The 12,042-nt window shown below is 38.6% G+C and overlaps 2 protein-coding genes and 1 non-coding gene across 5 annotated transcripts; 1 reads left to right on the top strand and 2 right to left on the bottom strand.

Annotated features, from left to right (window-relative positions):
* Nucleotides 1–451: 451 nt before the first annotated feature.
* Nucleotides 452–2,987, bottom strand: LOC140875190 (protein-L-isoaspartate O-methyltransferase 1-like). 3 transcript variants are annotated; one of them, XM_073278787.1, is made up of 4 exons: nucleotides 2,733–2,987; nucleotides 1,937–2,267; nucleotides 1,441–1,605; nucleotides 452–908 (listed from the first exon to the last, which is right to left on the bottom strand). In XM_073278787.1, exons 1-4 carry the CDS (start codon nucleotides 2,946–2,948, stop codon nucleotides 658–660), a joined length of 963 nt encoding a protein of 320 aa, XP_073134888.1. In that variant the 5' UTR covers nucleotides 2,949–2,987; the 3' UTR covers nucleotides 452–657. The 3 variants fall into 3 exon arrangements, with proteins under 3 accessions (XP_073134888.1, XP_073134889.1, XP_073134890.1); XM_073278788.1 differs by having other exon boundaries at nucleotides 1,937–2,207; XM_073278789.1 differs by having other exon boundaries at nucleotides 1,937–2,150.
* Nucleotides 2,988–3,223: 236 nt separating this feature from the next.
* On the top strand, nucleotides 3,224–3,295 carry TRNAT-UGU (transfer RNA threonine (anticodon UGU)). Its single transcript has one exon. It is a non-coding gene; the product is annotated as a tRNA-Thr (tRNA).
* A 330-nt stretch (nucleotides 3,296–3,625) lies between these two features.
* LOC140875624 (putative disease resistance protein At1g50180) lies at nucleotides 3,626–5,679 on the bottom strand. The gene is made up of 2 exons (XM_073279351.1): nucleotides 5,073–5,679; nucleotides 3,626–4,789 (listed from the first exon to the last, which is right to left on the bottom strand). Exons 1-2 carry the CDS (start codon nucleotides 5,634–5,636, stop codon nucleotides 4,319–4,321), a joined length of 1,035 nt encoding a protein of 344 aa, XP_073135452.1. The 5' UTR covers nucleotides 5,637–5,679; the 3' UTR covers nucleotides 3,626–4,318.
* Between the last annotated feature and the right edge of the window lie 6,363 nt (nucleotides 5,680–12,042).

The raw sequence follows: 12,042 nt of genomic DNA, 5'->3' as shown, positions 1-12,042 counted from the left end.
AAAGTTAATGAAAGTACTTTTCTATCTAGCTCGTTTCTTATTTTTAAGGTTATTTATTAATGGTTTTTTTTTTCTTTTTTTTGGAGATTCATTAATGGTTTTTTTTTTGAATGAAAATGAAATGAAAATAGTGGCCGGGAGTCCCACTCAGCTGGAGAAGGTTGAAAATGGACATGATATTGTTCTTGGTTAGCTTGTGGTCAACAGGTCAAGCAGTAGGTGGTTGTGTGACTTTCGGTTCAAATGTTACTGCTTTATTGTTTGAATATTTATATAAATGTTATTTCTTATAAAACTTTTAAGAATATTTGTTAAATGGATCGTTTTAGGTTTTCCAGGGATTTGCACATTCTAATTAATTTATGACAAATTGAAAATCATTTCTAAAAAAAAAAAAAAAAAAAAAAAAAAAAAAAAAAAACGAAATGCGACTTAGCTATACAGATAGATATAGTCAATTTATGAAATAACTCGAATATAAAGCAAACAAAAAATGATCGCTCAGCCTAATAACTGATGCTACGGTTTTCTTTAAAGCATAAAGCACTTTCCTATACAGAGAGTGAGACAGGTAGAAGATATCAGGGATTTTACAACATTTACATCTTCGGGACCATATAAACAAGCTAGCTTAATATGAAAATTGAAAACTACCACCTACTCCCCCCTCAGTTGAGCTTCTCGGCTCGTCAGTGGCACATAGCGTACAGAAGTTTCGCTTCGGACGCTGAGCGAACCATCCATGTTTTTGTCCACCACTTTCAAATCCTGGAAGATGTTCCCAACAGGGATCACCAATCGTCCGCCCGGCTTCAATTGTTCGATAAGTGCTTCTGGGATTTCTGATGCTGCTGCTCCAACGTGAATCGCGTCGTATGGGGCAAACTGGGGCCAGCCCAGTCTTCCATCTGTCAGCAATGAGAAACATGTAACCTGTGAGCATATTCAACATACAGTAGAACTAACATGACCTTTTTGTGGCACTGAATTGATTTCGACGGAAATAAGTTTACTAGATGACTTAATCTAGACGGAGGCGACTCAAATTTTGATTTCAATGAGGGGCTCCTGCTCGCTTCACCCTGCATAGATGTAGCATTTTAACTCCAAAAGCAAATGGCCTCTACTGTCTAAAAAATTGAATTTTTACCATCATGATCAACAAGTTCTTTTTCTTCCAAGCACATTTCATTCTTCAAATTGAAAGCTTTCATTTAACATTATAGTTAAAGCTTTTACTAAGCGCCGCAAGATATGTTGCACATAAAAATGATGCAGCAAGTTATCAGATGTCAGCTGTCTTCTAAATAGTTCTGGGTAGGCAATAAACACAGCCACAAAGCACATGAAACCATTTTCCTTGAAAAAAGCCTAAAACCGAACAAAACAATCCTTGCATGCACAATTGCAATGGAAATAAAATGGCAATCGACAACATACCGCCAGCATGCATGGATAGGATTCCTTCTTTCAGTAGTTGGGCAGCTGCACTCTTTTGGATATTTACAATAGAGGAGTCAACCAGCTCGGGAATATGTTCCACTCCAACAGCACGACCTTGTGGCCCAACCATGACTGCAAAGCATGCAGTCAAATACCCAGTGCCTACAAGCAAAGATGTTTCAGGACATGCAAATCTGAAAGTTCTTAATTCCGGAAGCCAAAAATTGCATCCATTTTTTTTTATTTTTACTAAATTCACCACAGGAAAAACATAATTTATAATAGAAACAGAGTCAACAGATGAGTTTTTAAAGCGTTCTATTTTTAATATTGGCGGTGGAATGGATGCGCTGCATTACCATAGTCACATCAGATAATCTGACAAAATAAAATTAAATAAACTTGCCGAACATATTTTTATGCAGCGCCATAGACCAGCTACACGAGTATCAAACTTCCCAATATATAAGGATGAGGTAATATATATATTCACCTGAGCCAACATCCAAAGCGTGCATGCCAGGTTTCAAATTGTTTTGCAACAATTCGAGGCATGTGGCATGCATATGCGGGGCAGAAATAGTAGCATTGTAACCTATCTGCACAGGACTGTCGACATAAGGTGATGCACCTTCAGGAACAAACAATGCTCTGTCTATACTTTTCATTACTTCAGCTGTTTTCTTTGATTTTATCACTCCATATCTCTGCAAATGATCCAGCATTTCATTATTCTTATTGATACCACCTCCAGTCCAGATCCGCTGCTTAGAAACATAAAACAACATTGAGATAAGATGTGACAGGACCGTCCGTCTCATTATCTGTCACCAAGAGAACAGGAAACTAAATAACAATATCACACCATAGACCATAATTTTCTTAAGACATAATTCTAAATTTTCAGTCACTCACTGAATTGAAAATAGCACTAATTCAGTGATGAATTCCAAATGCCGAGATAAACAAATGCCAAGCGAAGTCCGATTACCATTCTAACAAATCCTACCAAAGCCATCGCACAGTCAAGAAAACATGCTTTTCTGAAGGGAAAATATATGATAGAGGGACATTCCAATGACCGATGAAGCTAGTTAAATCCAAAATGTCAAATGGCACATACTCCCAATTTTTTATTAATTGCATAATCCATTCAAGACTAATTTTGATATCCAATTTAAAACTTTCCTATGGCAGAAAATCGATATATTCCAAATAAGACATTTCCATGAAAAGCTTTCAGCATTTGCAGTCAATTCACGCCAAAAAACAGTAGTTAAAAACAGTACCTCCATGCGGGAAAAGAGAGAGTTCCCCGTGAAGTGACGATTAGGCAAGCGGCAGCCAGAGGATATGGTGGAGGTACTGAAGACGGCGACCGTCGGGAGAGAGAGTTCCCGTGTACGGCGGTGGAGGTGGCGAGGAGTGAGGTAGGAGAAGGATAACTTGATAGGCGCACGATAGCGGCAACCCCAAGCTATTACGGAGTGTGACGTGGAATGCATATTTTCTTGCTCACCGCCGGCTTCTTGCCTCTCTGTCAAGCTTCAACCGCACCGCCACACAACCACGTGTACAAGCCCAATTTTTTTATTTTTTTGTTTGAAGGATTACAAGCCCAATTGTTGATACTCGGGCTCAGTCATGCTCCGATACTTTGGACACCAATTGGGCCAACAAAATTTAAATAATTTATCGGTCTAGACCATAAGCCCAATACTACCAAGTTATTAACGTTCCGTAATGAATATTATTTGCGTTAGGAAAATTCCAATCAACAGCCCCTATAGCTCAGTGGTAGAGCGCCAGTCTTGTAAACTGGAGGTCTGTAGTTCGATCCTGCATGGGGGCACTTTCTATCCCCCTTTTTTCTATATTCTATTTTCATTTTTAACAGTTTGGTGTAATTATACCACATACATAATAATATAATTAAAGGGCGTTAAAACTTATTTTACTAACACTTTAATTTAATTTTTAAAAATTATATGCTTTTGTATTTTATATTATTTTAAACTTGAACACGATCCGTGTGAAAATTAAAATGTAATGGACTTGTGTTCAGGAGATTTTGATTGGTTTGAAGCTTTTTAGCCTCGAGTGCTTCCCTTCATTTGAAGCTTCCTCACGTTTGCTCAAGATAAAGGCTACATTTACATTTCGATTAGTTTGAGCAAGAGATCCACCATAGACAAGAATCAGTGCCCACCTTCTGATCCAGGTGATGATCATTACAAAAGTAAGTGTTGGGATCAACCACGAGTTTTGCCTTCTCCACCATCTAAAAAAAACTGCCTGAAATGTTGTTCCAACGATAGTATAGCATGCATAGGATATCAATCACACTTAGCTGGTCGAATCGAGTGGGCCGACCGAACATCAGCTTTCGATAAATTCATATCCCAGACTTAGTTGCTTCTCATGAACAATTCCAAACACTACCTTAATATCTGTACAAAAGCAAAAGCAACCTAAACTTACAAAACATTACAAACGCCTTTTATCATGTCCTGCAGTTTCTAAAGAAGCATTTCTGGAGGTACTTTGCATGTGTTTGCACTGCGGTTTTGAAGCGCTATAGAACGCTGAAAGAATAAAAAGCCAACAAGGTTACCAACCACCAAATCTTATCCTGTCACTTCAGCTCCGATTCAACGCTGGATATATCAGCAAGAAGTAAAACCCATATCACAGCGGCTTAACAAGCTCAGCCATCTTCTTTCATTTCTTCTCTAATTCAGTATGTCAACCTTGCAAACAACTTTTTGTGCAACTACAACTTTTATCCTCATCTAGAAACTCCATTTCACGGGGGTAACAACTAACAACAGATATAACGGACAACCACAATTTTCATTCTAGAAGTTACAAGGATTCAGCTAGCATTAATACTATCCGGAAGAGACAGTTTTAACAGATCGCATGTCTCACTATACCAAACATCATCCATGACAATCAAACACACACTGCCGAATGAAAATTTTCTTAACTTCTCTCCACGACTTGTAGCTATCACGATATTGATATTTGTCACTCTTTTGCCCTTCAAAAAAGAGACTTGAAGTGCTTCATCCCATGCAATGAGAGTGTCCATGCCTTGATGGAAGGCAATCAAGAATCCTTCTTTCTGAATACGTGCACACTGTTTTGGACCTAGATACTCCTGCTCAGACCATGTTCCTTGAGAAAGAAATACCCTAGACTTGCAAATTGGAAAATCATATGCAATCCTCGGATTGCGAGAAATTGTTTGAGCCAGTGCAGTCATGCCAACTCGATGCATACAAATGACAGGGACTCCTTCAATCTTCTTGACAATCACACAGTCCTCCCTCACCAAGGATATCTATAAAATTTGAAGATGTTACAATTTAAATGTGACATAACAATAAATGACTAAAACTCAATGTGCTTTAGCTAAATATTTGGAATCGCGTTCTTATCAAGACCGTAGTTTTCCCAGTGATATTATATCAACAAGCATGCTATAGTATCCACTCAAATTTTCTAAAAAAGTAATTTTAGTTACCAAGAACACTGCTTTCTTAGTACCCGAAACTCACAAATGATAAAATCTTCACTTGGAACAAGAAAATTCAGAAGCTAAATATAAAGACAAATACGCATACTTTTGTTCCAGCAGCTTCTTCAGGCAAATCCCGGATTTGTATTGCGCCGAAATCAATCCTTCTAACAGCGCTATATATTCTTTTCACTTTATTCCTCACACTCCCAATCTCTTTCGCAATCCCAACAAGTTTAATCATTCCACCAAACCCTAATTTCTTCCAGAAATCCCGATCCCTCCTCTCCCCCGCTAGATTCACGAAAGAAACGATCACATAATCCCCTTCAGAAACAACCACCCTTATCTCCCGCACAAATTCCACGACTGCGTCGTTATTGAGGCGTTTCTTGGCTGAATCTTTGAGGAAGGCTTTGAACAAACGTATATCGTTCTCCAGCATCTCCACTTGGTTCTTGGCCTGGAGGATCAACCTGGCATGGTGAATAATCAGCTGCTTGAGCTTCGATAGAAGGAAGTGGACAGCAAAATCGGCGATTTTGAGCTGGAATTTTGGAGGGTTTTTGTTAGTGAAGAAGTATAAGGTAACAAAGGAAAGAAGTTTGAAGGGGAATCCATGGATCAATGGCAGGCGAAGGCGGAGTAATTTCTCCATCAACAGCTTCATGGTTAATTATGTTGTGTTACCAGAAATCTCTTGTTTGCTTCCAAGTTTGTTGGTACAGACTGCAGACTAACCTTTTATTAAATAAAAATAATAATTTCGAATGGTGAAAAATATAGATAATAAATTAGAATATATACAAAATAATAATTTTATTAATATATTATCATTCAAGATAGTAATTGACCTTGACTGTCACTCCACATTTGTAATTATAAAACACAACATTACACAAATCAAAGAATGTCAAGTTGCAAATCATCATCTTCTTCTTTCTTCTTCTTTCTCCTTCTTCCTCTTATTATTATTATTATTTGATGTTCCTAAAAAATATACGGGTCTAACCCGATCCGAGCCCAATAATCCATAATTTTGGAAATACACTTTGAGACTCATTTAGTCTTATTTTATGAGAAGCCCAGTCTAAAATGGCCCTGTTAAGAAATAAGATCGTAATCATGAATACATGGGCTTGAGCCCTAACTGGTACGGTTGGAGCCCGACCCGAGCCCAATAAGGATCCAATATCTGGAACCTTCCACTACTCCCGGGCACATGAAGATCATCAACAGATAAGGACAATATCTTATGAATCCAAGATTTGATATTATCTTTAAATTGATATTAGAATCCTACTTGGTCAGGGCTCCTACCCGGGTAGAGTCCTACTCTAGCACATGTTCTACCTTGACAAGGTAACTGTTAGAACCTAATGGGGGGGATTTAGGTTCTATTGACAACTTTAGCAATTTAAAGCGATTATGCAAATACGCAAACGAAAGACTTAAAGCAATTAATAATAAGTGCAGTAAATAAATGCGTAATGTAAATAAAACAGTAAAAGGGATAAGAGATGTTTATGAAAGTTCGACGATAAATCGTCTACGTCTCCCCTTCTTGGTTAAGATCGATTAACCAAGGATCCACTAGCACTTCGAACGACTTGGCTTTGATGGCTCCAAGGATAGCCTTACAACTTGACACGATCACCGCGCCGATACAACTCAACACTTGGCCTTAAGGGCTCCAAGGATAGCCTCAACACAAACACTTGGCTTCACACTCAAGTGTTTACACCAACGATTTTCACAACCCCGGATACAACTCGATATATGAATATATTTTGAAAGCTCAAAGGGGCTACAATTTGCTCAACAAATAGCTCAAATAATGCTTAAGAGGATTGAGAGACTAGAAGATGTTGGGATGCTTGAAATGGTCTCGGAATTCCTCTATTCATAGTTGAAAGTTCGACATCGATCGGAACTTCCGTTCCCAGCATCGGAGCTTCCAAAATTTGAATTCTGAGTCACGCGGTTGTACAGGATCGGAACTTCCGATCCAACTTCGGAGCTTCCGATCGGCGCATTAAATATGTTGTCGGGCAAAAGTCTTCCGGACAAGATTATCAGACTGCCGTAGCAGATCGGAACTTTCGATCTATGATCGGTGCTTCCGATCTCGTCACTTCGTAGCTTTCGTTCTATTTCCGAACAATATAAAATTCTTTGAAAATAGATCGGAGCTTCCGAACCATGATCGGAACGTTCGATCGTCCCTCAGCTTCCAAAGATCCTTCTGTTTCGGATCGGAGGTTCCGAACTCCAATCGGAACTTCCGAACTCGTAGTAGTATAAGTCTTTGAAATTTGTTTCTGATCTTGAATAAACTTGTACGAAATTGAGCCTTGAAAATTTTAACTCTGTAATAAGCTCATTGTAAACATTAGTAACATTTTAACCTAGATTTGTTAATCATCAAAACATAAACAAAAGGACCTTGTTAATGCATTAAAAACATTAATCTCACAATCGAGATTTATATGCGTTTAAGGCGTAACAATCTCCCCCTTTTTGATGATCACAAAACTTGGTTAAAAATAAAAAATAAAAATAGACAGTAAAAATCATATAAGTATTTAAATTGCATGTAAAAACTCCCCCTGAAATAAGCAACAAAGTTTTTAACAAATAAATAGTTTTTACTCAATTTAACTATTAAACCAATTAATTCTTCCCCTTTTTGTGATAAGCAAAAAGTAATAATAAGTGAATAAAAGAGAATGAATATAAACTATTTTATTCCAATAGAATTTAAATTTTACATAAGACCAAATACAACTTAAAATGCAAAATAAAAATCTAAGAGTCATCATCGCGAGTCGGCGGAGGATAGCGAGAGGTGAACTCATCAAATCGGGTCTCCAAAGAAGCAACTCTAGCAGTCAACTCGGAAAAGTGAGTGTGCATGCTCGTCTCCATACGATGAAGTGTCTCGAATATACGGTCTCTAGGGAATTGGTTTGCTGGGGTTGCAGGGACCTCAGGAGTTTGGAAAGGAACATCTTCAAGGTTTGCTGCAAAGGCCTCAAAACCGGAAGATGATGGAATATCAGAGTTAGGAGGACCAGTAGAAAAACCTTTGATTTGGATAGAGTGGGGAAGAGTCCTAGGAATATGGTAAATGAAAGGCAGAAATAGGTGAAAATCTAGAAAATACTCTTCCTCGATCTTCAACCCATCGAGAGTACACAGGATTCCAGGATAAATCCATCCTGGTGATAGACTGATGGTTAAAGATGTGACTTGGTGGGATTTCAATAGAAGGTATCCCCTCAAATTCAACATCGAAACGACTCAAAATCCGGTTGATAACCGGGCATAAGGAAAAGAAACCTTTTTCACCGTCTTTGCCGTGTGATGCATAGTCTGCATAACAAAGCGCGAAAGGTTAAAAGGTCGAGATGAAATGATATGAAATAGAATGTATAAATCTAAGTATTTGCAAGTGGAGAGGTCTCCACTGCGAGGAACGATAGAAGTGGTAATGAGTTTTTGAATGATTTGTGTTACGCCTTAAACGCATATAAATCTCGAATTATGAGATTAATGTTTTTAATGCATTAACAAGTCTTATTTCTCTATGTTTTGATGATTAACAAAACTAGGTTAAAATGTTACTAATATTTACATTGAGCTTATTACAGAGTTAAAATTTTCAAAATGAATTAAGACTAAATTCATACTCAAGATCAGAAACAAAATTCGAAGAAGTTTATTGCTACGGGATCGAAAGCTCCGATTGGAGATCGGAACCTCCGATCATGATCAGAAGCATCTTCGGAAGCTAAGGGTAGATCGGAAGCTCCGATCATGGTTCGGAAGCTCCGATCTATTTCAGGGAGTTTTATATTATTCGGAATGAAGAACGGAAGCTACGAAGAACAGGTACGGAAGCTCCGATCTATGATCGGAAGGTCCGATCATTTTCTAAGGAATATTATATTGTTCGGAAGCAGATCGGAGGCAACGAAGTGAAGCAGATCGGAAGCACCGAACGTGATCGGACGTTCCGATCCTGAACGGCCGCCTGATAATCTTGTCCGGAAGACTTTTGCCCGACACCACATTTATTGCGCCGATCGAAAGCTCCGAAGTGGATCGGACGTTCCGATCCAGTACACCCGCGTGTCTCAGAATTCAAATTTCGGAAGCTCCGATGCAGGGATCGGAAGTTCCGATCGATGCCAAAATTTCAGCTATAAAAGGAGGCATTCCGAGGCCATTCAATCAATCCCAACATCTTCAAGTCTCTAAATCCTCTCAAGCATTATTCAAGCCATTTGTTGAGCAATTTGTAGCCCCTTTTGAGTGTTCAAAATATATTCACATATCGAGTTGTATACGGGGTTGTAAAATCGAGGGTTGTTAGTTTGTGAGTTGGTTGCTCGGTTTTGTAAACACTTGTGTGTGAAGCCAAGTGTATTTTACGAGTTTTGAGGCTATCCTTGGAGCCCTTAAAGCCAAGAGTGTTGAGTTGTATCGGCGCGGTGATCGTGTCAAGTTGTAAGGCTATCCTTGGAGCCATCAAGGCCAAGACGTTCGAAGTGCTAGTGGATCCTTGGTTAATCGACTTAACCAAGAAGGGGAGACGTAGACGATTTATCGTCGAACTTCCATAAACATCTCTTATCCCTTTTACTGCTTTATTTACATTACGCATTTATTTACCGCACTTATTATTTGATTGCTTAAGTCCTCCGCTTGCGTACTTGCATAATCGCTTTAAATTGCTAAAGTTGCCAATAGAACCTAAATCCCCCCCCCCCCCCCCATTAGGTTCTAACAAGTGGTATCAGAGCCATTTGAAAATACTTTTCAAATCCTTTTTATGGCAAACCTAGCGAGTGATTATGCTCAAGGGCAATCTACTAATCGTCCTCCTCTTTTTAATGACATAAACTACGGGTATTGGAAAAATCGTATGTCCCTATATATCCAATCCGTAGACTATGACCTATGGAAAGTGACGGTGAAAGGTCCCTATACACCTATGAAAATAGTTGATGGGGTTGAAATTCCTAAGGGAATGGATGACTTTTCAAAAGAGGACATGAAATTAATTTCTCAAAATGCTAAAGCTATGAATATCTTGCATTGTTCCTTAGATATGAACGAGTACAACCGGATATCGATGTGCTCATCCGCTAAAGAGATATGGGACAAGCTAGAGATATGTCACGAAGGCACCAACCAAGTGAAAGAGACAAAGATCGACTTACTCCAACTCAAATACGAAATATTTGAGATGGAATCCAATGAAGATGTTGACACCATGTTCCGAAGGCTTACTCAAATCATCAATGAGTTAGCACAATTGGGAGAACAATATCCTACCAAGAAAGTTTGGAGAAGATCTCTTCGTGCCCTACCAAAAGAATGGGATGCAAAGAGAACCGCCATCATCGAATCCAACAAAGGGGACACTGCCGCCTATGATCTTGATCAACTACATGGGACCCTAAAAACCCATGAGTTAGAAGTGTCTACGAGAAAAGAATCAAAGAAAGAAGATGTCAAGCACAAAGGGATAGCTTTGACGACACAAGTCGAAGAAGATGACGATGATGACATGGCTCTCCTCGCAAGAAAATTCAAGAAATTCATGCGAGGAAACAAATTCAAGAAAGACAAGAAACCTGAGAGAGAAGTGACCTGCTACAACTGTCAACAACAAGGTCACTATGCCAATGAATGCCCACTCAAGAAGAAAGTGGACAAAGGAAAGAAGAAAGCCCTACTAGCTACCTGGAGTGATAGCGACGACGACAACGAGGAAGCAAACCTCTGCTTCATGGCTAAGAGTGATGACATCGTCTCTGACGACGATGACAAGGTACCTACTTACGATGAACTCTTACATGCTTATAAAGATATGTTTGATATGGCTAAGGTTCTTAGAAAAGAGAAAAGTAATTTTAAAAAGGAATTAGAAACTAAGGAGCATGATAATCTTAGACTTAAGGATGACCTAGATCACTTAGAAAAATCATTCGATAAATTCAATGTGAGTAGCAATAAATTGAACAACCTACTTAGCATGCAGAAATGTAGCTTTGATAAGGGAGGAATAGGCTATGGTAAGAAGTCTATAGACTTTGCTAGTCTAATAGCTAAGGCTAAGATGAGATCACCCCCTACTTGTTCTTATTGTTGCAAATCTGGTCATGTTAGACATAAATGCAGATCATTGAAATATCAATATGTTCAAAAGAGCTATATGAAATGGAGGCCTAAGAGTACTTAACAACTCATTAGTCGGCATTATGAGATCACAATCTAAGGGAGTTCAATATAGACCGGCTTAAAAATGCCTTGACTTGCGGCTGGTCTCCCTGTTGAACGTTGCTCTGTCCAAGGAAATAGGTTTTTAAAGTGGCCATATGCCCTACCTACTACTGGGAGCACTCTTAGAAAGTGGCGATGATGTTGTTATGAGAGACTGAACTCTTAGAAGTCTATTTTGTATCTCTCTTTTCTAACATTGTGGACCCAAAAGAACTAAAGGGTACCAAAACAATTCTTTTCAGGGAACTAGAAAAACTGTTCTCCCTAGCATATGGTATCTAGACAGTGGATGTTCTAGACATATGACGGGGAACAAGGATCTACTCCAATCAGTCAAACCTAAGGAGAAGGGAACAGTCACCTTTGGAGACAACAGCAAAGGAGTAATTGAAGGAATCGGCTCAATAGGTATATCTAAATCTTGCTTGATTGATGATGTACTCCTAGTGAAAGGGCTTAAACATAATCTACTAAGCATAAGTCAATTGTGCGATAGAGGTTATGAAGTCAAATTCACTCCCCAACACTGCACTATATCACTCACGACTGAAAAATCCATAAATTTCAAAGGATATAGAAGTGAAAATGTTTACAAGGTTTCTTTAAACAATTTATCTTTATCAAATATTAAAAGCCTTGTATCCTTGAATGTTGATGACAATATTCTTTGGCATAGACGACTAGGTCATGTTGGTCCTAGTACCATAGAAAAACTTTTTAAACTTGATTTAGTTGTTGGTATGCCAAAACTCAATTTAAAATTAGATTCTATTTGTGATGCA

The sequence above is a fragment of the Henckelia pumila genome, chromosome 1 (genome assembly GCF_033568475.1).
Source record: "Henckelia pumila isolate YLH828 chromosome 1, ASM3356847v2, whole genome shotgun sequence".
Classification (NCBI taxonomy): Eukaryota; Viridiplantae; Streptophyta; class Magnoliopsida; order Lamiales; family Gesneriaceae; genus Henckelia; species Henckelia pumila.
The sequence above is the reverse complement of the archived record's forward strand: the minus strand, read 5'-3'. Positions and strand labels throughout refer to the sequence as shown.

Coding starts and splice junctions, on each gene's coding strand:
- LOC140875190 (XM_073278787.1), bottom strand. CDS start 2,948: ATGCATTCCACGTCACACTCCGTAATAGCTTGGGGTTGCCGCTATCGT. Junction 1,606..1,936: donor CGCTTTGGATGTTGGCTCAG/GTGAATATATAT, acceptor CTTTGCTTGTAG/GCACTGGGTATTTGACTGCA. Junction 909..1,440: donor CCTATCCATGCATGCTGGCG/GTATGTTGTCGA, acceptor CATTGCTGACAG/ATGGAAGACTGGGCTGGCCC.
- LOC140875624 (XM_073279351.1), bottom strand. CDS start 5,636: ATGAAGCTGTTGATGGAGAAATTACTCCGCCTTCGCCTGCCATTGATC. Junction 4,790..5,072: donor AAGAAGCTGCTGGAACAAAA/GTATGCGTATTT, acceptor CAAATTTTATAG/ATATCCTTGGTGAGGGAGGA.